This window comes from Pan troglodytes, chromosome 1, assembly GCF_028858775.2.
Source record: "Pan troglodytes isolate AG18354 chromosome 1, NHGRI_mPanTro3-v2.0_pri, whole genome shotgun sequence".
Classification (NCBI taxonomy): Eukaryota; Metazoa; Chordata; class Mammalia; order Primates; family Hominidae; genus Pan; species Pan troglodytes.
In genome coordinates this window covers 98,145,293-98,169,182 of record NC_072398.2, presented here as the reverse complement: position 1 = coordinate 98,169,182, position 23,890 = coordinate 98,145,293, and the positions used below count along the sequence as shown (strand labels likewise).

The 23,890-nt window shown below is 47.8% G+C and overlaps 4 protein-coding genes across 9 annotated transcripts in view; 3 read left to right on the top strand and 1 right to left on the bottom strand.

The window, feature by feature from the left end:
* The window catches only part of BNIPL (BCL2 interacting protein like), a 9,879-nt gene extending 8,792 nt beyond the window's left edge, over window positions 1-1,087 (top strand). The window contains exon 9 of the mRNA XM_001170701.8: window positions 25-1,087. Within this exon, the coding sequence (XP_001170701.2) occupies window positions 25-61 (37 nt within the window). The 3' untranslated portion in view covers window positions 62-1,087. The remainder of the gene's footprint in view (window positions 1-24) is intronic.
* C1H1orf56 (chromosome 1 C1orf56 homolog) lies at window positions 1,083-4,802 on the top strand. Of its 2 annotated transcripts, XM_054670864.2 has the most exons (3): window positions 1,100-2,219; window positions 3,818-3,864; window positions 4,141-4,802. In XM_054670864.2, the coding sequence occupies exons 1-2, from the start codon at window positions 1,215-1,217 to the stop codon at window positions 3,836-3,838; spliced, it is 1,026 nt and encodes a 341-aa protein (XP_054526839.1). In that variant the 5' UTR covers window positions 1,100-1,214; the 3' UTR covers window positions 3,839-3,864; window positions 4,141-4,802. The 2 variants fall into 2 exon arrangements, with proteins under 2 accessions (XP_016782294.1, XP_054526839.1); XM_016926805.4 differs by lacking the exon at window positions 4,141-4,802 and having other exon boundaries at window positions 1,083-2,219; window positions 3,818-3,948.
* CDC42SE1 (CDC42 small effector 1) lies at window positions 4,361-23,890 on the bottom strand. 5 transcript variants are annotated; one of them, XM_063813806.1, is made up of 7 exons: window positions 23,660-23,890; window positions 12,856-13,150; window positions 10,029-10,164; window positions 9,058-9,374; window positions 8,397-8,507; window positions 7,613-7,703; window positions 4,361-6,708 (listed from the first exon to the last, which is right to left on the bottom strand). In XM_063813806.1, the coding sequence occupies exons 4-6, from the start codon at window positions 9,109-9,111 to the stop codon at window positions 7,629-7,631; spliced, it is 240 nt and encodes a 79-aa protein (XP_063669876.1). In that variant the 5' UTR covers window positions 9,112-9,374; window positions 10,029-10,164; window positions 12,856-13,150; window positions 23,660-23,890; the 3' UTR covers window positions 4,361-6,708; window positions 7,613-7,628. The 5 variants fall into 5 exon arrangements, with proteins under 5 accessions (XP_063669876.1, XP_063669880.1, XP_063669888.1 ...); XM_063813810.1 differs by having other exon boundaries at window positions 10,034-10,164; window positions 23,660-23,876; XM_063813818.1 differs by lacking the exon at window positions 23,660-23,890 and adding an exon at window positions 11,213-11,329 and having other exon boundaries at window positions 10,034-10,164; window positions 12,856-13,028.
* On the top strand, window positions 13,774-21,874 carry MLLT11 (MLLT11 transcription factor 7 cofactor). The gene is made up of 2 exons (XM_063813799.1): window positions 13,774-13,930; window positions 20,601-21,874. The coding sequence occupies exon 2, from the start codon at window positions 20,607-20,609 to the stop codon at window positions 20,877-20,879; it is 273 nt and encodes a 90-aa protein (XP_063669869.1). The 5' UTR covers window positions 13,774-13,930; window positions 20,601-20,606; the 3' UTR covers window positions 20,880-21,874.

The following is a 23,890-nucleotide window of genomic DNA, read 5'->3' as shown; positions in this document are numbered from 1 at the left end:
CTCCTCCCCCTCTCCCTCTCCTAGGCTGGACCGGGATCTCCATGGCTCAGGAGGGACCTAGCACAGGACTGGATAAAGGGCCTTAGAACCAGTTAGTGATCTGCCTACACCCGAATCCCTGAAACATCTGAACTGTTTTGTAAATCATCTTATCCCCAACCTCAGTACCACCGGATCTTCACTTCTCAGTGGGATTTTGTCCTTTGCATGACCCTACTTTCAGCAGGGCTTTGAGGCTGGGAAACTGATCTGCTGGGTGACTTTCATTCCAGTTGCTGGGACGGAAGGCTGAATGTAGGGTCATTTTGTATGGGATATGCAGAGCTCTGGGTTTTTTTGTTTTTTGAGACGGAGTCTCGCTCTGTCGCCAGGCTGGAGTGCAGTGGTGCGATCTCGGCTCACTGCAACCTCCGCTTCCCGGTTCAAGCCATTCTTCTGCCTCAGCCTCAGAGAGTAGCTGAGACTACCGGCGCACGCCACCACGCCCAGCTAATTGTTTTGTATTTTTAGTAGAGACGGGGTTTCACCATGTTGGCCAGGATGGTCTCGATCTCTTGACCTCGTGATCTGCCCGCCTCGGCCTCCCAAAGTGCCGAGATTACAGGTGTGAGCCACCGCGCCCGGCCAGAGCTCTGGGTTTTAATCCTACTTTAGCTGTAGAACCTTGGGCAAATAACTTCATCTTTTTGGGTCCTAATTTTCCTCCTGTCTAACTGGAGGGACTGTGATCCTTCCACCTTGGATGGAAGAGGCTTACCTGACAGCCAGCCTGCCTGCTGGGAGCCAGGAGAGTCAGCTCATTAAATCTTGAAGAACCGCTGTATGCCCTTTTTCCTTCTAAGTCATGTCTGCTGCCTGTGAGCCTGGGAAGGAGTGCTTTCAAAACCTGTATTTTTGCCCTCTTTAGTAAATTTAGAACTGTAGAGGCTAATAAACTGCGATGAGACATTTAAGCTCTGCTCCAAAGAAGTGAACGACTCTTTCACCACCCCTTGCATCCCAAACCTTCGGTTCTGGCAGAGTTCTTGCCGCAGAGGTTCCTTAGGAGCACCCCGCGCGGCCCGCGCGAGCGCGCCTGCGCGTCGAACCCCACCCCCTTCCCCGCGGGCCTCGGTTCAAACGACCCGGTGGGTCTACAGCGGAAGGGAGGGAGCGAAGGTAGGAGGCAGGGCTTGCCTCACTGGCCACCCTCCCAACCCCAAGAGCCCAGCCCCATGGTCCCCGCCGCCGGCGCGCTGCTGTGGGTCCTGCTGCTGAATCTGGGTCCCCGGGCGGCGGGGGCCCAAGGCCTGACCCAGACTCCGACCGAAATGCAGCGGGTCAGTTTACGCTTTGGGGGCCCCATGACCCGCAGCTACCGGAGCACCGCCCGGACTGGTCTTCCCCGGAAGACAAGGATAATCCTAGAGGACGAGAATGATGCCATGGCCGACGCCGACCGCCTGGCTGGACCAGCGGCTGCCGAGCTCTTGGCCGCCACGGTGTCCACCGGCTTTAGCCGGTCGTCCGCCATTAACGAGGAGGATGGGTCTTCAGAAGAGGGGGTTGTGATTAATGCCGGAAAGGATAGCACCAGCAGAGAGCTTCCCAGTGCGACTCCCAATACAGCGGGGAGTTCCAGCACGAGGTTTATAGCCAATAGTCAGGAGCCTGAAATCAGGCTGACTTCAAGCCTGCCGCGCTCCCCCGGGAGGTCTACTGAGGACCTGCCAGGCTCGGAGGCCACCCTGAGCCAGTGGTCCACACCTGGGTCTACCCCGAGCCGGTGGCCGTCACCCTCACCCACAGCCATGCCATCTCCTGAGGATCTGCGGCTGGTGCTGATGCCCTGGGGCCCGTGGCACTGCCACTGCAAGTCGGGCACCATGAGCCGGAGCCGGTCTGGGAAGCTGCACGGCCTTTCCGGGCGCCTTCGAGTTGGGGCGCTGAGCCAGCTCCGCACGGAGCACAAGCCTTGCACCTATCAACAATGTCCCTGCAACCGACTTCGGGAAGAGTGCCCCCTGGACACAAGTCTCTGTACTGACACCAACTGTGCCTCTCAGAGCACCACCAGTACCAGGACCACCACTACCCCCTTCCCCACCATCCACCTCAGAAGCAGTCCCACCCTGCCACCCGCCAGCCCCTGCCCAGCCCTGGCTTTTTGGAAACGGGTCAGGATTGGCCTGGAGGATATTTGGAATAGCCTCTCTTCAGTGTTCACAGAGATGCAACCAGTAAGTGTTTGGTGATGAGCCAGGGTCTTTGTTGACGGATCTGAAAAGTCCTGGTATCTAAAACCCGGTTGCTAAGCCAGCCAGTGTTGCTTACATGAACTGTTACTGACTTACCTGGTTATTGATTCATAACATGCATTGGTTATTCACATTGTTAGCCATTGATTCCACCTATTATTTATTGAGCAACTACTGGTTGGTCATTAGGTAAAATGTCTTACTGCTCATTAGGTGATTATTGACCAAATAGTTAAGATTGGAAATATTTTTTTTTTTTCAAGACAAGAGTTTCACTCTTATTGCCGAGGCTGGAGTGCAATGGCGTGATCTTGGCTCACTGCAACCTCTGCCTCCCAGGTTCAAGCAATTCTCCTGCCTCAGCCTCTTGAGTAGCTGGGATTACAGGCACCCACCACCACACCCGGCTAATTTTTTTTTTTTTTTTTTAGAAGAGACAGCATTTTACCATGTTGGCCAGGCTGGTCTAGAACTCCTGACCTCAAGTGATCCACCCGCCTCGGCCTCCCAAAGTGCTGGGATTATAGGCATGAGCCACCATGTCTGGCCCTGGAAATTCTTTCTCTGTTTTTTTTCCACAGACAAGATCTCGCTATCTTGCCCAGGCTGGTCTTAAACTCCTGGGCTCAAGCAATTCTCCTGCCTCAGCCTTCCAAAGTGCTGGGATTACAGGCATGAGCTACTGTGCCCCTGACCATAAGACTTTTTTTTCGAGACAGGGTCTCTCTCTCATCACTCAGGCTGGAGTGTGGTGGCGCAGTCACAACTCACTGCACCCTCCATCTTCTGGGCTCAAGCAATCCTCCCACCTTAGCCTGCTGAATAGCTGGGACTACAGACGTGCACCACCATGCCTGGCTAACAAGATCTCGCTATGTTGCCCAGGCTGGTCTCCAACTCCTGAGCTCAAGGATCTGCCCACCTTGGCCTTCCAGAATTCTGGGATTACAGACATGAGCCACTGTGCCCGGCCCATAAAGTCTTTTTGATGCACAGATAATTAACAGATATGAAGGATCTTAATCAATTAATAGTTTTGACCTAATACAGCTTAACAGCAACAAGTGCCAAAATTTGAGGTCTTACTATGTGCACTTTACCTGAATCGATCCTCACATCCTATGAGGTATTATTATCCCTGCTTTTCAGATGAAGAAACTGAGGTTTACAAAGCTAGTAAGTGGCAGAGCCACGAGATTTAAACCAGGTTTGACACCAGTGCCCACTCTCTTCACCACTACCATTTGGGAGTACTGTCCTTCCGGGACAAGGAAGGATAGTCCTCTGCTTTTCCCAGAATTAGCAAAGGTTCTGACTGACTTGATAAGGTAGTCTCAATTGATACGGATGATAGGACTTTGAGGAGGGAAAGGTAATAAAGCTTACACTTGGTCATTTTGCTTGTTTCTGTTTTTCTCCTTGTGTGTCCAATACCATTATTGCATACAAAAATAAGTAAGGGGTGGGCAGTAGGGTTGAGGGAATATGGGTTTGTGGGAGGGGGAGATGAAGCAAGGAAGGGAAAAGAATATAGATGTGGTTGTAATTTCCCTTTTTCTCTATTTTTTTTTCTTACGCAGATAGACAGAAACCAGAGGTAATGGCCACTTCATCCACATGAGGAGATGTCAGTATCTCAACCTCTCTTGCCCTTTCAATCCTAGCACCAACTAGATATTTTTAGTACAGAAAAACAAAACTGGAAAACACATTGTTTGGTCTTGTGTTTCTTTACAGAGGTACCTGAGGGAGGAGAGACATAAATCCCTTCATCCCTAAGACTGAACTATGTAACTAGCAGCCTCTGGCTTGTTTTCTACTCCCTGTCCCTCAGGATAAAATGTTGATATTGCTCATTTTCCTCATTTCCAACATTGTTTTAAAACAAGTACTTCTTTTACAGGCTTGAAAAATCTCAAACGCTAAGAAAAGGGAGTAGGAAGAACAAGGAGTTGAGCCCTTGAAAGATGACAGTGGTCTTCTTGCCTTCATGCTTGGCCCTCTCTCCTCAAAAGGGCAATGTTGGTACAAAATTCCATCTCAGCCACTTTCGAGGAGTTATCTTCATTAGCTATATCCATCCTTTAATCCAACACACACCTGCAATGATTACTGTGCAACTATTTTGCTTAATTTTTTATTTGAAAAAATGTATTTAAAAGTCCAACAACTTTTTAATATAAATTACGACTCTCAAACCCATTCCCATCACTTTATTAGTGATGGTAGCATACGTATTAGAGAAGGTAGCTAAAGGCAAGAGAGCACCAAAGGAAAAAGACTGTGTCCAAAGAACAGGTATTAGAATGAGGCCGAAGATCACGGTGACCAGAGATTTCTAGGAGTCTCTAACCTTTCCACCCTATCCTGTTAACCCTTTAGATCTCTAGTATAACACTCAGGCTACTGAGGTATTTTAGAGCAACAAGCTGGGTTACTTTCAGAGCAACCAGCTTGAATGGAACTGAGAGTAAATTGGGAATGTATGACCAATCTTAGACCCTGAAAAATGGCAGAAAATACATGGAAATTTGAAAAAAAAAAAAAAAAAAAAAAAGAATAGAACCTCAGTCACTGTTCTGTAGGGATAAGCAAACTGAATGGGTGGTGGAATTGGCAGAATGGATACCAGTTCCTACATTCCTGACCCCACTACCATAAAACAGGATGTTTCCTGTTGCAAAGCTAATGAGACTCCACCCTTCTTGTCTCAGAGCAGGCAGGAGCTCATCTGTCTTGTTCTGCCTTCCTAATTACCCTGGAAGGGCCAGAACGAAGAACACCTGAGAATACTGAAAGTGCCTAAAGACCCCTGCTCCTACGTTGTTTTCCCATTTAAAGCAGACTCTTCAGCCAGGGGGCAGTGGGACCTGGTCTTCAGACAAAACTCCCTGAGTCTAATGTGTGTCTAGGACTAGGGCACAGAAATAGAGCTTAAAATTGGGGGAGGATAAGGAGTGTATCTACTGCTTCTCTCTCCCCTTTCCCCAATCCTACCATACCCTGTTCATATCTCTACACTGCAGGAACCACTTCTCCAGAGGGCGAGAATGGAGGAGGGGGACCTGTCCATCACAGCAACATGCGAACACAAGCAAAACACTGAATAAAGAATTGTTTGGAGATTATGTGCAGCCCTACTGAGCCTCATTTATATGGGCTCCTAGTTGATCCATGGCTCGGGCTTAAGATGAGTAACATGATGAGGGTAGCGTGCCAAGCAGAAATCACTTCAGAGAAAAATATCTTGACTTTAGAGTTGTGGTTCTCAAATGGAGGCGATTTTGCCCCCTAGGAGAAATTTGGCAATGTATAGAGACATTTTTGGTTGTCATAACTAGAGTGGGCCAGGGATGCTGCTAAATATCCTGTAATGCACAAAATAGGAAACAGGTTTTCCTTACAAAGAACACTTCAGCCCAAAATGTCAAAGGCATCTCGGTTGTGAAACCTTGTTCTAGATAGAGCCTCTCCCTGCTCCCGTGCTGTGAGGATCTTAAGACTCCTAAACTCACAGATGATTGTTTTCAACCTATTTATCTCACCATCCTCAATGATCAGAAGTCCACCTTGAGATGGACTTACTCCTAGTTCTGCCGCATTCTGGGTTTCTTTCCAGACCCCTCTTCCTCCTCTCACCTGGGCCAGCAGGGAGGTTGGCAGAGGGCAGGAAAGATGCCCCAAAACTTAAATGGAATGTCATCAGGTGAAGAGCTACCTCTTAACTCTTATTCGGTGGGAAACAAGGTTCCTAATAGGGATAGAGTTAAGGGCGGAGGCAACAGCAGGATGAGGATAATTAAGAGAACCTGAATTAAATTTTTAATATTTTTAAAAAAGGAAAGTTGCTGGGAAGCTGGTAAACAGAAACAGAAGATTAGAGGCCTAACTAGAGAAAGAGACACTGGTGTTAGCAGAGAGATATTGAGGGGCTGTAAGCCTAAGGTTTGAAATCTAAAGATAGAGTGGAAAAGGGAGTAGGCACCCCCACCAGCCCCTGCTTGACATCTGCTTTAGTTCATTCCAGGAGGAAGGAGGAGAAGGGCAGGGAGGTAGGGAGCTTCTCAGCAAAGCCAGCTTCAGCTTTGATAATCTCACCCACCTACCCCATTTAAGGAGTTCCAGGTTTAAGAGTTTAAAAACAGGTGGCACCCAGACCATCATTCAGGAGACAGGAACTCATTCCAGGTTCCTAGAGAACTCCTATCTCAGACCTGAGGGTTTCCAGGGCTTCAGCTGAGCTCCTCTGGCTAACCAGTAGTCACTTGATCAGTCCTGCTGCCTTGACCCCATCTCCAGGAGGGGCTATAGCCAGAGGGAGTAGAGGGAGTCCAGCCCCCAAGCCTTGTGAGGCACTGTTAGGCAGATAGGGAAAAGAGGGGTCCTTAGATCACTGGTTCAAGGAGGGATCTGGTAGGGGCAGCATTTCTTCTGGGCTGGAAACAGAATGGGGGTTTCAAGATGGCAGAACCTGAAATAAAAAAAAAGTTTTTCTTAAAGAAGATTAGCCTCAAAGAAAACCAAGGCTTTAGGAAGAAGGCACTACCTAGTGCAGACTTTAAGCTATTTCCACAGTGTGTTCTTTACTTCTGTCTGCACAACACCCTCTCAGTCTTTCTATATCCTACATTCTTTTTTTTTTTTTTTTGAGACGGAATCTCACTCTGTTGCCCAGGCTGGAGTGCAGTGGCGCAATCTAGACTCACTGCAACCTCTACCTCCCGAGTTCAAATGATTCTTCGGCCTCAGCCGCCTGAGTAACTGGGATTACAGGCGTGTGCCATCATGCCTGGCTAATTTTTGTACTTTTAGTAGAGACAGGGGTTCACCATGTTGGCCAGGCTGGTCTCAAACTCCTGACCTCAAGTCATCTGCTGACCTCGGCCTCCCAAAGTGCTGGGATTATAGGCGTTAGCCACCATGCCCGGCCTAGATCCTACATTCTTGAATCTTCCCTTCTAATTCCTATCTCCCATTCTTTTTTTATATTTTGAGATAGAGTCTCGCTCTATCACACAGGCTGGAGTGCAGTGGCGCGATCTCAGCTCACTGTAACCTCCGCCTCCCGGGTTCAAGTGATTCTCATGCCTCAGCCTCCCAGGTAGATGGGACTACAGGAGCACACCACTGTGCCCGGCTAATTTTTGTATTTTTTGGTAGATACAGGGTTTTGCCTCGTTGGCCAGGCTGGTCTTGAACTCCTGGCCTCAAGTGATCCACCCATCTCGGCCTCCTAAAGTGCTGGGATTACAGGCATAAGCCACCATGCCCGGCCACACCTCCCTTTCTTGCATAAGATCAGGGTTCTGAGTCAGGGTATCAGGTTGTGCTGTTATGGGGGCTGAGGTGTTGGATGGGTTTCTCTAATCACTCACCATTCCATTATTGGAGCTATAAGCCCCTAGAATTGCTCCATGGCCTATCTCGGTTTCCCTTGGATCTCATCTGCTCCTGAACTGCACCTGTCTGTAAAAAAACAGATGTGAGACACCTTCTAAGTCTTCATATCCTACAGTAAGAACTCTACTTTGTGCCTTCCAGGGAAGAGGCTGACGCCATCTCCTTGACAATAGCAGCCATCTGCTAACCACCATTCCTCCTAGGGGAGTCTCAATGCCTCTTTTCACACTGGCCTTCATGAGGATGAGGTAAAATGGGTCTTTTACTAATAATATTCCCTCACAGTGGATTCTCCCCTATATATCTGAGTTTCAGGATCTGAGAAAAGACTATCTCTAGACCCATTTCCCTTATTTTGGGAACAGAAGCGCATCTTAGACATTATTTAGGATGAAGGTGCTCAGCTTTTTTCCTGTCCCAACACTCCTAAATATATGATTTACTGTGGCACTGAGATAGCAGTTCTTAATTAGGAGAAGGGAGAGTTATAAGTTTTTGGAAAAAGCCCTCCAACTATTAAGATATATATACCCCCTACCCCAGTGAAGAACAATCTGCTAAGTTGTAAAGATGAGAGAACCTAGGCCCAGACACCTAAAATGCCAGGTCTCGGGTTTCCACAACTTGTGACCAGGACTAGAATCCCAGGTTTTTACTTCCCCATTGAGTATTTTCATATGTCCCTAGCTTGAACTTTCAAAAAGAGGGAACGGTTATAGACCTCACCCCTGTATCAACCTCTCCCCATTTCCTTGTTACCATGGCAAGTCCATCTCCGGCCCCCATCTCCCCTGAGCCAATGTGAGTCAGGTGGACAAAATTCATTGGTTCCCCAATCATGGTCCGGTCAATCCGTCTTCTCTTCTTCTTCTGCTTGGAGAAGATAAGGAGTCATGTCTTAAGGCCCCTCCTCCAGTCAGCACGGAGGAAGGGAAAAGAGTCTTCAAAACCACTGAAAAGCTAAGGGCCTGGTGGGAAGAGGGGATGTGGCATTTTAACAGGGAAATCACTGGGGCATGAAAGACAAAGCTGGAACAACAAAAGCACACAGAAGACATGAACCAGAGTAGTGAGGGCAGTGGCCTGCAGAGTGAACACTGGACAAAGAAAGGACATGTCAAAGTCACCTCTGACTGATGACGAAATAATGGGGAAAACTGACAGGTATGCAGCTCCACCTACAAACCCCACCCAGCTCAGAATGGACAGGAACAGGAGGTAATAGCTAGGACTATTCACTTCTTCCATCACCCAGTCCCCTTTGTTCCACATATACAGCTGCCTGACCATAGAAGCTCCTGACACAGAGGGAGGCAAGAAGTGTGCTTTTTTAGATGGCAGATCCTAGATGGTGTGGCTACCTCACAGCACACGGTAACTGACTGCTCTTTGGGTTAGGATGGGGGGTGGGGAGACTCACCGGCTGGGGTTTCTCTACCACACAGCAGCCCAGTTTGTGCCAAAATTCACTCATGTTCCCTGATGGTTCCAGCTTCACTCCTCTGTCTGAGGCCCCAAAGGGCTCTATCCCTGGTGTTTGGACAACCCACTCCTCACTCTCCCCAGATACACCACCACCCTGGGTTCACTCAGCTGGATGGGTCCAGACAAAGTGGAATCCCTGGAACCTTTAACTGAGCAGTGAAGGTCAGTGTCTCAGAGCCTGAGAGATGAACAGGACCAGAGAGAGAGGTGGGCAGGCAGGCACAAGGTTATGTCTTCCTCAGACTCGGAACCCTGGATTAGAAGAAAGTAAAAAGAAAGATCAGTGAGAAATCTCCCCCTCCCCCAATCCTTGAGAAACCCCCTGATGAGCCTATATCTTCCCAGTCCTCCCTGAGAGGCCCTAGACCTGTACACCAACACTCATTCCCAAACACTATGAACCTCAGTTTGACTCTAAAAAAAAGGAACAGAACCAAAAGGACACCAAGGGGTTAAGGAGCAGTGGCTGGTGGTACCAAGGGAGAGGAAGGGGGCTAGAAGCACTTAGAGTTAAGAGGATGGGCGAGGACCAAAGGATAGTGGCAGAAATTAGCAAAGTTTGGGGTGATACAAGCTCCAGCTCCCTTCTCTCTGAGTTTAGGGCAGAAGGGGAGGGGCATTTAAGTGACTCTGAAGAGGAAATAGTGGTTTTTTGTTCTCACAAACAAGGTCTCCACCCTGTCCCTGCCTTTTTTCTTACCTTGCCCTGAACGCCTAGAGTTTCTTTAAGAACAGGAGAGCCCTGGACCACTGAGGTCCTAGGAGACTAACTGGCAGGTTGGCCCTCAGGAAAGACTTTCTACAATAAGGAATTTCTTCCCTCTCTGTTTGCTGCCCTATTCCTCCTGATTTCCCTCCAGTGAAATCCAATCCCTCCCAGAAGCCAGTCAGCAGTTCCTTTATTACCTGACCTTGAGATCCTTCCTGAAGGCTGTGTACATTCTGTTTATCTGTGTCCTGTATCACTGCACTCCTGTGTGTACACCTCTGTTTGCACATGCGTGGCATGGCCATATCTCCACGTGTGTCCAGTACAGATCATCTGTGTACAGGTTGTGGGTACATGTGCCAGGTATCTTCTGTCCCATGAGGAATATTTTCCCCACCGTCCACATGTCCTATCTGCCACTCTGCTCTGCCTCACACCCTATAGGGCCCAGGCTCCCCTCCAGCTGTGACCTGTTCTCCCCTCCCTCCTCACCAATTCTATCCTCAAGCTTCATCAGTGAACCAGACATAAGGAACTTTCCAATAGTACTAGTGTCCAAGGAAGAACTTCCTCCCTTCTCACTACTGCCAGCCAGGGTAGGACACATCTGGGTTTCTTCTTAGACTCACTTGCATTTCCCCAGTCCTATAGTACAGACAATCTCAAAGATTCCAAAAAGGGCAGTTTCATAAATATGACACTTTAACATGAACAGCAATCTCCCTTTCTTGCAGGCCGGGAACCCTGATGCTTTGGCACCCTAGACCGATTAAAAAACAAGAGATAGGCCGGGCGTGGTGGCTCACGCCTGTAATCCCAGCACTTTGGGAGGCCAAGGTGGGCGGATCACCTGAGGTCAGGAGTTCCAGACCAGCCTGGCCAACATGGTGAAACCCCATCTCTGCTAAAAATACAAAAGATTAGCTGGGCGTGGTGGCGGATGCCTGTAATCCCAGCTACTTGGGAGGCTGAGGCAGGAGAATCGCTTGAACCGGAGATTGCAGTGAGCCAAGATCGCCATTGCACTCCAGCCTGGGCAACAAGAGCGAAACTCCGCCTCAAAAAAAACACACACAAAAAAAGGAGATAGCAGGGTGTGGTAGCATGTGCCTGTCATCCCAGCTACTGGGGAGGCTGAGGCAGGAGGATCACTTGAGCCCAAGAGTTGCGGCTACAGTGAGCCATGTTTGCACCCCTGCACTCCAGCCTGGGTGACAGGACAAGACCCTGTCTCAAATACAAAACACACACACGCACACACGCACACACACACACACACACAGAGGCTTTTTTTTTTAACAGCCTTGAGATGAGATCACACAAACACTCAAATGTAGCTTCTAGGGGAGGGGAGAACCCAGGAGGCTGGGCTTTCTCTTACTTCTCTTCTCACCACTGGAAGGGAGGAGTAAACAGAAGGAGCGGAAGCTAAAACACGCTGTCCAGAGAGGGGCGCTGTGGTCAGTGGGACGTCAGTGAGTCAGTCATAGGGTTTGTCCTGATGGTGGTGGTGGCAGGTGGTAAGGGTTGGGGAAAAATGAAGAATTAGAGGAAACCCCCAACACCAGCAGGCAGGCTGTACTGTGACTAGACTCTCCCTCAACATCCCCCACTCTGCTCAAAGCTGAGGGACAGAGGTGGATAGTGCTGGGAGGGAAGAGAAGAGAGGGGGAGGAGAAGGAGAGAGGGAAAGGGGCAGTGGAGAGAACAAGGCCATTTCTGTTTCTTTTCCAGGGACCTGACCAGAGCTGGGTGGAGGGAAAGCGTGTGTGTGGGACTTGGCATGAAATGACCAATGATGACGAGAAGTGACCAGGAAATTCCATTCCCTAGGACATTAGGGTCTCTGAAACTTGAGGGTGGGGTCAGAGTGTGAAGAAGACAGGTCAGGGTGAACGTGATGGTAGCGCAGGGCAGTGGGGGATGGGAACAAAGCCAGAAAAGGAAGTAAGAGCCACTGGCGGCCACTCTTCTTTAAAGCAGCCAGAAGAGAGTGGGTTGAGGAAAAATGAAGTCCTGAGCTGGTCAGCCCAGGCGGAAGAGCCACCCGATTCCAACCCCACAGTGAATAGGGAAGGGGCTGAGAAAACAACAGGAGGGATGAGGATTAGACCTCATAAGGCCACGTCCTGAGAGCCAAGTGGTGCTCAGAACTCGACCTCTCTGAGTTCCAAATGGCAAGAGTGAAATATGGAACCGGGAAAGCCTCCCCCCGCCCCCACCAAGATCACACTAGGACTTGAGGGTCTCAGAGCTGTTGGGAGGTGAGCAGAAGGGATGGGAAAGAGGTGCCAGGGAGGAAGGATGTACAGGCTAGTTCTCTGGTCCTATTCGGGCCCCAAACCGGTTCTCCCGGTCCCACCGCCTCTGGCCCTAAGGCCTCCAACCCGCGGCCTGACAAGCCCTCACATGAAGCAGCTGGAGAGAAAGAAAGAATCGAGAGAATGGCATGGGCAATTCTGGCTAGAAGCCCGGGGCAGCAGCTGGTCCCTGTGTGGAGACCCCGAGACATGGAGGGCTGCTGAGGGACTCTGGAGAAGCGGAGTGGACTCCATATTTCAGCCAAGTGACAGGCCCAACACCAACCTTCCCCTTCCCCAGGAAAGGTCTTCTGGGGGCTTAAGAGGAAAGAGGGCTAGGCCCTAAGCCTCCCCTCCCCAAATATATTCAATCACACAGATTCCATATCTGTCTCCCCCCCACTACACAACTCTACCTAGAAGTTCTCTGCTGTTCCCAACCCTTAACCGGACTGGGACCTCTCTGGGAATCTTTCGGACCCTCTCCCTCCCACCTCCCCCAACATTCCAGTTCCTTCTTTTCCTTCTACTCTTCAGCGGCCTCAGCCTGCGCACCCCAGGAGCGTGGATGACTACGGCCACCCCGGGCGCGCACCCCTTTCCCACCACCCCAGCATCTCTGCAGCCCAGGACACCCGCCTCCCCCACACCCCGCATCCGGTGTGTCTCCGCCTGGCCCGGCCGGCGCGGCAGGCGGGCCAGGTGACCAACTGCACGGCCTCACCTGCTCTTCTCCACCATCCAGACGTTCAGCTACAGCTGGTGGGGGTGAGGGACTCTGCTCCGTGGCCGCTAGTGTGGGCTTCCCGGGCTAGCTCTGCGGCGAGGTGGGGGAGCCGAGTACGAGCCGGCAGAGGTGGGGCCGGCTGAGGGCGGAAGCGGCGGCGACGCGATTACGAAACCCGTCCGGCTCGGAGCCGGGCGCACTGCTCCCCTCTGGACTGCGGAGGCACTGCACTGCGCGGGACGTGGGAAGGTGCCTCTGCCGCCCCTCAAGGCCGCCGCCCCTGCGGGGAGAACTGGAGAATGCGGACACCTAGATGAGGGCCTGGCACCCAAGCTGGGGCCCCCGGAATCTCACGTTCCCTTTACTCGCCAGGCATTTCGGGGCAAAACGAAGCGGAGCCCCCCAAACCCCCAGACCTAACCAAGTTCAGAGATTCGCAGAAGCACGCCCCCCACCCCAAATTTATTGTGCTCTACCCAAAATGGAATAGGACTAGGTTTATTTACCCATTGTGAGGGTAGAGAGGCGAGTCTGGAGGAGCAGGGATTGGGAGAAGGGGTGGAAAAATACTCTGATTCTTAAAAATACTTTGTAACCTAAAGTCCTTAAATTGTGGAAGAAAGGAACACTCCTCCTTTCCATTGTAGTCTAGAGTTAAGATTTCAAATCCATAAATTAGAGGACCTAAAATTAGAGGGCAATTAACTGCTCATTCATTGGGCCCCCAGTCAGCACGGGGGTGCTGGAAGAGATCGGGAATAATAGCGCAGACCAATGAGCCTAGGGAGATGCTTTCATCGTCTCTCCTTCCCTCAAGTGTTCTGGAACCTATCATTTGAATTAGCCGAGTCAGGCAGGAGGGGGCGGAGAATCCTTCCGCCCTTCTTAGGAGGGGCTGCATTGCAGGGGGAGAGTGAACTGACAGACTCAGTCACTGAAGAGGGAAAAGGAGTGAGAAGACAAAGCCGTCAAAGCCCCAACAGCTTTGTATTTCTCCAGCCCGGCGCAGACCCCGGAGCTCCCGAGGCACTCCCTCCATCTTTGGAACACGCCAGTAATTGATTGATAACAGGTAAACCAAACTGAGGGAGGGGGCAGGGGGCTGCAAAGATAGAAGAGCGGCTGCTTATGGTTAGATTGAAAGACCCCACATGAGGTGGGGGACAGCTGAAGAGGAGAGAAGGGGGCGCTATGAACAATGGGTAGTTATTTCTTCACAGCATCCATGCCTTGTTACCTTATACAGACCATTAATTTCTAACAATTTACTTGTAGTTATTTCTCAGCACCTACCTCATTTCAAGTATCCTTTTCTGTAATTTATTGTCCTGTGTATTTAATATCTTCGGTCTACTTATCTTCCTTTTCAAACCATAATTTGTTTTACCAGCTGTTTAATTTTTAGTCCTACTGTATCTCTCTGTCCTCTACTTCCCTATACTTGCAATTTTTTTCTGTAGTGTTCTATGTTTCTCTGTAGGAGGGAGTTTGGGAGGGGGTTATATGGGATAATGTTGGGTGTAATCCTGACCTTTCTTTGGATAATCTCTTTCATTCCACCTCGAATCTTTGCTCCAAAGAAAGAGGGAGCCTAGGGTAGGAAAGGTGGGGGCCTCTGTGTTGGAGAACTGCCTGATTCCATAGTGAAATCAGTATAGCCCACAGGAGCTAGGTATGGGGACAGATTCTGGAAAAGAATGATTTGCAGCTCAGTGGAATTGGTGGAGGAATGCTAATAGGAAAATCCAAGCTCTGACTGAGGCACACATTATGAGATGTCAGAGAGGTTCTGCTCCCCTCTACCACCACCACCACCTTGTCCTTCCCCCTTCCCCATGGTGGCAGCATGACACAGCAAGGCCCTGTTGAGTAGGCCTTGGATGCCCACAAAGGGTCTGGACAAAGGATATTTGGGCGTGTCTGTGTGGCTCCGAGAGTGTATCTTTCTAATCTATACATTTGCTAATCATGTATCTCTAAGAACAGAGTGATAATTAGATATTGCCTTTGCCTAAAATACCCGGATAATTTAAAGTGAAGGATAGTGGGAAGCATTTATTGAACATATATTGTGGTACAAGGCACTGTCAACCCTTTAAGTAAATGATACCATTTAAGATAATGAAAGATGTAAAGATAGATGAAGTAGGGCTGGAGAGCATTTGTGGAGGGGAAGGGGAAGCTAGCCAAAAAGGATCTTTTGTGAAATTTGGAGTATTTGATAATTAAATCCATACTATATTAAATCAAAAATGTCATTACTACTTACATTAGTGAATAGCATTTTAACTTCAATTTTCTGTGTAGTATTACTTTATGTTCTTGACTTGATTTTAATGCCACGTATGTTTGCATGCATGTCTTTCTTGAATGTATTTGGTACCCTGTGTACATGTCTCTGGGTCAATGACATAGAGATTTTAGGCCTTTTGAGTTAATATTTCATAAAATTTGCTTTAGCTTTTTAAATTGCAAGATAGCTCTACCAAACACTCAGGGACTGTTTGAGCAGTTTTTTATACATACTCTGGTTGTAAGAAAAGGAGTCAGTTTGTCGAAGAGCTTTTTTTTTTTTCTCAGATTCTAGCTTGCTCTACTGCCCTTTGCTTTTCCCCATTCAGATCACAATTACAGGAACAATCACCTAACCCACAGAAAATCTATTCTTCAGCAACTAAGAATTCTTTTAAGTTTTGGGAATACTGGTATAGGGTTATATAAAGCTGTTGGCAACTATCCATGTACAACACAAAAAGGGATGGGATCAGATTGGGAATTATGAGACCTGGATTCTATACAAACTGGCTGGAAGTCTTCCCAAGTCATTAATTTCTAAGATGTCTTCTAGTTTTAAAATTCTATGATTTTTCCCCCCATGATTCTATTTTTTTTTTTTTTTTAAAGATGGAGTCTCGCTCTGTTGCCCAGGCTGGAGTGCAGTGGTGCAATCTTGGCTCACTGCAACCTCCACCTCCCCAGTTCAAGCGATTCTCCTGCCTCAGCCTCCCGAGTAGCTGGGATTATAGGCGCCTGCCACCACACCTGGCTAATTTTTGTATTTTGAGTAAAGACGGGGTTTCACTATCTTGGCCAGGCTGGTCTCGAATTCCTGACCTTGTGATCCACCTGCCTCGGCCTCCCAAAGTGCTGAGATTACAGGCGTGTGCCACCGCGCCTGGCCCCATGATTCTATTTTTTAAAGAGCCTATAATGTGCCCTGCATTATACTAAGCTCATTCTGGAGAAGACTTGTCAGGGAGGATGGAGAAAAGAACCCAGCTAGCTGTGAAAATAACTGGTAACAGTAAGAATCCCTGTAGCCACAAGTCCATAACAGTATTGACTCCTAGGGTATGCTGCTTGGAATCTCTATAGTCCCAGATTTAAGCAGTGGGTGGTTGGTTAATGGATACAACCATTTTTTGTAGCTCTCTTTCTGCACACGTCTCTGCAAAGTACTATGGAGATTATCAGAGTTGGGTATCATAGGATGATGACCTCACCTTTCCAACATGCTCCCCGACCCTGCTGCAATCCCGGCATCACCCTCCTTCTAAGCAGCTTCTCTGCTGAGTAATGCTCAGTTCCCAGGGTTTATTTTGGAACTTAAACTAAGAAAAAGAACAACTCAGAATTCACTTTCAACATTAAAAACATCCTAGCCTACCCACTCACCATTCCTGAAGCCCCCACACTCTCACACATCACTGTGTTCTAGATTAACACTTTCTTTTTCTGCCTTAGTACAGTCATTTCACATTATACTGGAGCATTCTGGAACCTATTTAAGGCCATTATTTAGGAGTCTCTGGCCTGGTGAGACCCAATAGGGTGTGTTGGAGAAAGGCCTTTTGAAACTTGGGGTTCTGTTTTTGGAGGTGATAGAATGTTCTTTCTGCTCCTTTGGGAACATTTCAACTAATGCTTCTTTTTTAAATTTTTATTTATTTATTATTATTATTATTGAGACGGAGTCTTGCTCTTTCACCCAGGCTGGAGTGCAGTGGCGCTATCTCAGCTCACCGCAAGCTCCGCCTCCCAGGTTCGCGCCATTCTCCTGCCTCAGCCTCCCAAGTAGCTGGGACTACAGGCGCCCACCACCGCGCCCGGCTTAATATTTGTACTTTTAGTAGAGACGGGGTTTCACCGTGTTAGCCAGGATGGTCTCAATCTCCTGACCTCGTGATCCACCCGCCTCGGCCTCCCAAAGTGCTGGGATTACAGGCGTAAGCCACCACGCCCGACCACAACTAATGCTTCTTGACCCTTGGCTAGTAAGTAGCAGGGTGGAGGCTGTAGGCAGCTCTAATAGTCCTATAATATCAGGCAGGGCTTGGGTAGAATGAGTAGAGAAAGTGATAGATCCATTAACGCATGGAAGAGTATCTGATTCTGTTAAAAGACCTTCTTCCAATCTGAACTTTACTTTAAATCCAAATGGATTTCCAAACCATTTGCTCTCATTATCATCAGTATACTCGAGCACTGGGATCAGAGAAAAGAGATCCCTGTTACAGCATAGGAAAGTTATTTATTTATTTATTTATTTATTATTACTTTTTTTGAGATGGAGTTTCGCTCGTTGCCCAGGCTGGAGTGCAATGGCGAGATCTCGGCTCACTGCAACCTCCACCTCCCAGGTTCAAGCAATTTTCCTGCCTCAGCCTCCCAAATAACTGGGATTACAGGCATGCGCCACCTCATCTGGCTAATTTTGTATTTTTAATAGAGAGAGGATTTCACCATGTTGGTTGGGCTGGTCTTGAACTCCTCACCTCCTGATCTGCCTGCCTCAGCCTCCCAAAGTGCTGGGATTATAGGCGTAAGCCACTGCACCTGGCCAGGAAAGTTCTTTTAGCACCTGGGTTTTGTTCTGAAGGAGAGGTAGGCTAGAGAGAAATGGATTGTTAAGGCTTACCTGTGGGCTAATATATGGGAATGGCAAGGTATTAATTAAATAGTGAGGGAAAGTTAATCAGCAGCCTTGAATGGCTTTGTGTACAAAGCCCACCACTTGTGTACAGAGAAAGTAGATTGGTTTTTACCCTTGGGGATACTCCTAGGTATGGGGACAGATTCTGGAAAAGAATGATTATTTGCAACTCAGTGGAACTGGTGAGGGAATGCTAATAGTAAAATCCAAGCTCTGACTGAGGCACGCATGGTGAGATGCCAGAGAGCTTCTGCTCCCCTCTACCACCACCTTGTCCTCCCCCTTTCCCCATGGTGGCAGCATGACACAGCAAGGCCCTGTTGAGTAGGCCTTGGATGCCCACAAAGGGTCTGGACAAAGGATGTTTGGGCGTGTCTGTGTGGCTCCGAGAGAGTGTATCTTTCTAATCTACATATTTGCTAATCATGTATCTCTAAGAACAGAGTGATAATTAGATATTGCCTTTGCCTAAAATACCCAGATAATTTAAAGTGAAGGATAGTGGGAAGCATTTATTGAATATATATTGTGGTACAAGGCACTGTCAACCCTTTAAGTAAATGATACCGTTTAAGATAATGATAGATGTAAAGATAGATGAAGTAGGGGTGGAGAGCATTTGTGGAGGGGAAGGGGAAGCTAGCCAAAAAAGGGGTCTTTTGCAAAATTTGGAGTATTTGATAATTAAATCCATACTATATTAAATCAAAAATTTCATTACTATTTACATTAGTGAATAGCACTTTAACTTCAATTTTCCGTGTAGTCTTATTTTATGTTCTTGACTTGATTTTAATGCCACATATGCTTGCATGCATGTGTTTCTTGAATGTATTTGGTACCCTGTGTACATGTCTCTGGGTCAATGACATAGAGGTTTTAGGCCTTCTGAGTTAATATTTCATAACATTTGCTTTAGCTTTTTAAATTGCAAGATAGCTCTGCCAAACCCTCAGGGACTATTTGAGCAGTTTTTTATTCATACTCTGGTTGTAAGAAAAGGGGTCAATTTGTCAAAGAGCTTTTTGTTTTTCTCAGATTCTAGCTTGCTCTCTACTGCCCTTTGCTTTTCCCCATTCAGAAGGCAATAAGGCCATCCCTATACATAAAATACATTAACAGTGATCTGTAATCCCAAAATGATGGAGTTAGGTAAAACTCTACAGGGTGTTGAGGGAGATGCTGGAGGAAATAGAGTAGATGAAGCTGAGTAAAAGTTTAAGGAAGTCATCTGGAAGAGGTGAGTTTATAGTAGGATTTAGAAGGCAAGAAGGAAAATAGAAAGCAGAAAAGTCACGGAAGGCCTTTTCACACATACCATGAGCTATTAAACCAAAGTCAGGAGGAAGTCAAGTATTTTTAAGTATAATAGGAGTTTGGGCTAGGGGAACGGGGGTTCCTCTATAGACTTGGAGTTTTTTGTTTGTTTTGTTTTGTCTTTTTGTTTTTTGAGACAGGGTCTCACTCTATTCCCCAGGCTGGAGTGCAGTGGCACAATCTCAGCCCACTGGAACCTCTGCTTCCTAGGCTCAAGTGATTCTCCCACTCAGCCTCCCAAGTAGCTGGGACTACAGGCGTGCACCACCAGGCCCAGCTAATTTTTTGTATTTTTTGTAGACGGAGTTTTGCCATGTTGCCCAGGCAGGTCTGGAACTCCTAGTCTCAAGCCATCCGCCTGCCTTAGCCTCCCAAAGTGCTGGGAATACAGGTGTGAGCCACTGAGCTCTTGAATGGAGTCCTGAAATGTGGAAAGTCTTTTTTTTTAGACAGAATCTTGCTCTGTTGCCCAGGTTGGAAGGCTCACTGCAACCTCACCCTGCTGGATTCCAGCAATTCTCGTGCCTCAGCCTCCCTAGTAGCTGGGACCACAGGCACAAACCACCATGCCTGGCTAATTTTTTGTATTTTTAGTAGAGGCAGGGTTTCCCCATGTTGGACAGGCTGGTCTCAAACTCCTGGCCTCAAGTGATCCGCCCACTCTGCCTCCCAAACTTCTGAGATCACAGGCATGAGCCACCACACCTGGCTGAAACGTGGAAAGTATTTTAAGGTGGAGAATGGAGAGAGTTAAGCAAGACAGGAATGAGCATAACTGTAACAGAGGATATACCACTGCTGGGAAGAATGGGCTAGATTTTGGAAGGCCTTGAAAATCAGACCCAAGATCAATTTGATGCAATAGATGGTAAATAAGTCATTCCAAGATGGGAAGAAGTTTAGAAAATAGTAGAAATTCGGCCGGGCGCGGTGGCTCACGCCTGTAATCCCAGCACTTTGGGAGGCCGAAGCAGGCAGATCACGAGGTCAGGAGATCGAGACCATCCTGGCTAACATGGTGAAACCCCATCTCTACTAAAAAATACAAAAAATTGGCCGGGCGTGGTGGTGGGCACCTGTAGTCCCAGATACTCGGGAGGCTGAGGCAGGAGAATGGTGTGAGCCCAGGAGGTGGAGCTTGCAGTGAGCCAAGATCGTGCCACTGCACTCCAGCCTGGGCGACAGAGCAAGACTCCGTCTCATTGAGAGAGAAAAAAAAAAAAAAAAAGTAGAAATTCATAATAAAGGGTTTCTGAAGCTTGTCCAAGGGAACTTGGATTCTCTCCAGAGGCAATTGGGGAGGGTGAGTTTCTTTTTTTTCCTCCCCAAATTCCTTTTTACTGGTGGGATTGGAGGATATACAATTTTCTTTCTTTAATAGAAAAAAAAAAAAATTCCTTTTTACTGGTATGTGGAGTATCTAAGCAAGGAAAGGCCATGGGCCACAAAGAAGTTGCTGTAGCATGAAGACTGACAAGTGGTTTCTTTCTAGGAAGCTATGAGGGACCCTGTGAGTAGCCAGTACAGTTCCTTTCTTTTCTGGAGGATGCCCATCCCAGAACTGGATCTGTCGGAGCTGGAAGGCCTGGGTCTGTCAGATACAGCCACCTACAAGGTCAAAGACAGCAGCGTTGGCAAAATGATCGGGCAAGCAACTGCAGCAGACCAGGAGAAAAACCCTGAAGGTGATGGCCTCCTTGAGTACAGCACCTTCAACTTCTGGAGAGCTCCCATTGCCAGCATCCACTCCTTCGAACTGGACTTGCTCTAAGGCCAAGACTTCTCTCTCCCATCACCTTGCCCTCATTGTCCTCCCTCTCAAGCCCCTTCCTTTCCACTCCTTTCCCATTTTAATCTTGTTCTCTCCCTACTGTGTTGGTGGTGCTGATGAATCTGCCAGAGTTGAGTTCTATGTATTTATTTATCTATCTGTCTACTCCATTTCTCTCAAAAGCCCTCAAGTCACAAAGTAAATGGTTCAAGCAATGGAGTACTGGGTCACAGGGATTCCTCCTTTCCCCCCCAAATATTAACTCCAGAAACTAGGCCTGACTGGGGACACCTGAGAGTAGTATAGTAGTGCAAAATGGAAGACTGATTTTTGACTCTATTTTAATCAGCTTCAGAGATTCCTTAAACCTTCCTAATTTCCTGCTCCAGGGCAGTAAACACAAATATTTCTTCAAGGGGTGATGAAAACCTCGGAAGTTTTAATTTGAGGTTATCTGCTACGAAACAGTATTTCTAAAAGGCTAAAGTGATAAGTCTCTTGCTTTTTTTTGATCCTGCTCTTATATTCTTTTTTTTCCTCAGAGAAATCAGGAGGGTAGTTAGAGGTATAAAACAGGAGGAAATATTATGGAAAATGAAAATAGGGAAAATAATTGAATCATTTTAGAAGTAGCTAATTTCTTTTCTCAAGAGTGTCCCTTCTTCAAACCTACTCACTTTACAACTTTGCTCCTAACTGTGGGTTGAAAACTCTAGCTAAAGAAAGTTATCAAATCTTAACATGCATTCCTACTATTATGATAGTTTTTAAGGTTTCAATTCAGTCTTCTGAACGGCATAAGTCCTATTTTAGCCTTACCTCCTGCATTTGCAATACGTAATACTGATCAGTGGGCACAGTTCTTCAGCTACATTGAGACCCTGAAATGAACAATTATATTCTGACTCGACATCTTGTCCCCAATCCTTCCAAAAATATTGATGGTGATTTGTGCTACCATTTACTCCTTTATTTAATAAAGACATTCAATCCCAGGACTGGAGTCTAGTTTTCTCTCTTCACAAGAAAAGCCATAGAAATCTGAGAAATTAGCCTTGCTTTCACACTTAGCTTATACATCTTTTTTTTCTTTTTTATTTTTGAGACAGGGTCCCACTCTGTCACCCAGGCTGGAGTGCAGTGGCGGGGATCACCGCTCACTGCAACCTCCACCCACCAGGGTCAAGGGATCCTCCCACCTCAGGCTCCCAGGTAGCTGGGATTACAGGCGCCTGCCACCAGGCCTGGTTAATTTTTGTATTTTTCATAGAGACGGGGTTTCACCATGTTGGCCAGGCTGGTCTCTAACTCCTGACCTCAGGTGATCTGCCCGCCTTAGCCTCTCAAAGTGCTGAGATTACAGGCGTGAGCCACTGAGCCCGGCCTCATTTTATCTTTCTATAATAATATTCAACTTAGAGGAAGAATGATTTGAATAGCATTTAGACATTAGATGGTGAACTTCACATTGAACAGATAATGAAAGGGCAAAATCAACTTAAAATTAGAAAAGTAGTTAGGGAGACAGGTACAACCACTCTTCTGCTTGCCCACTAACTACCAACATTATATTTCAGGTAATAATTCTCCTAGGTGCCTAAGAAGATAAACGAATTCACTCAAATATGTTATCTGCTTAACTTCTGGTTTTTGTGTGCCTACTATAGGAAAGCACTGAGCCAAACAGAATGTAAACGGGAATGAGACAAGACTCCAACTCTCAAAAGAGAAACTGTAAATACCAATATGGATAGGATAGAATTGGGCAGTGTACTATAAATAAGGATGACACTATACCCTAAATAAGGATGATCTAGAGAAGTCCCCAGGTGGGAGAAAAAAAGACAAATCCTCCCTCTAGGCCATGAAAAGCCCACATCTAAAGACGATCCCAGTCTAACGAAGAATGGGGCCAGGAAGGATAAGTAGTGCGTCCTTTTCTATTTTTACTGAGTTTTGAAGGGCCCCTTCAGAGTCCTTCAGCCATGGCAATTGGTGGGTGGAGACAGGGATCAACTGTTTGGTAAATAAAGTGACTAAATGGATTTGCAAACTCATGCTCCATCCTCTTGCAGGCCTCCAAAAAGAAATGACTCAGGCCGGGCGCGGTGGCTCACGCCTGTAATCCCAGCACTTCGGGAGGCCGAGGCGGGCGAATCACTTGAGGTCAGGAGTTCGAGACCAGCCTGGCCAACATGGTAAAATAAAACCCCATCTCTACTAAAAATACAAAAATTAGCCCAGCGTGGTGGCGGACGCCTGTAATCCCAGCTGCTGGGGAGGCTGAGGCAGGACAATCACTTGAACCCGGGAGGCAGAGGTTGCAGCGAACCGAGGTCACGCCACTGCACTTCAGCCTGGGCGACGGACGAAGCGAGACTCCGTCTCAAAAAAAAAAGGCCGCGCGCGGTGGGTCACGCCTGTAATCCCAGCACTTTGGGAGGCCGAGGCGGGTGGATCACGATCGAGCTAGGAGATCGAGACCATCCTAGCTAACACGGTGAAACCCCGTCTCCACTAAAAATACAAAAAAATCTCCGGGCGTGGTGGCGGGTGCCTGCAGTCCCAGCTACTCCGGAGGCTGAGGCAGGAGAATGGCGTGAGCCCGGGAGACGGAGCATGCAGCGAGCCGAGATCGAGCCACTGCACTCCAGCCTGGGCGACAGAGCGAGACTCCGTCTCAAAAAAAAAAAAAAAAAGAAAGAAAGAAAGAAAGAAAAGAAATGACTCAGTTATTTGTTTCACTGTTCTCACTGACAGCTTGGCTCTGGGGTCCTTACATTCGGGCTGTAACTGGAAAAATGTGTCCATCAGGCACCAGAACCCAATGCACAAAGCCAGGAACGTCCCAAACAGCTGCAGCCGAGGTTGGGATAAGGAAACGAGGCTTTCCTGTCAAACTAAACCTGGCCGCCCCGGACCCCGAAGAAGCAGCCAAGAGTTAAGACGCAATCTGCATGACTGACGCACGATGCGAGTCTCCCTCAGCGGTTCGCCAGGTTCTTGGCGCC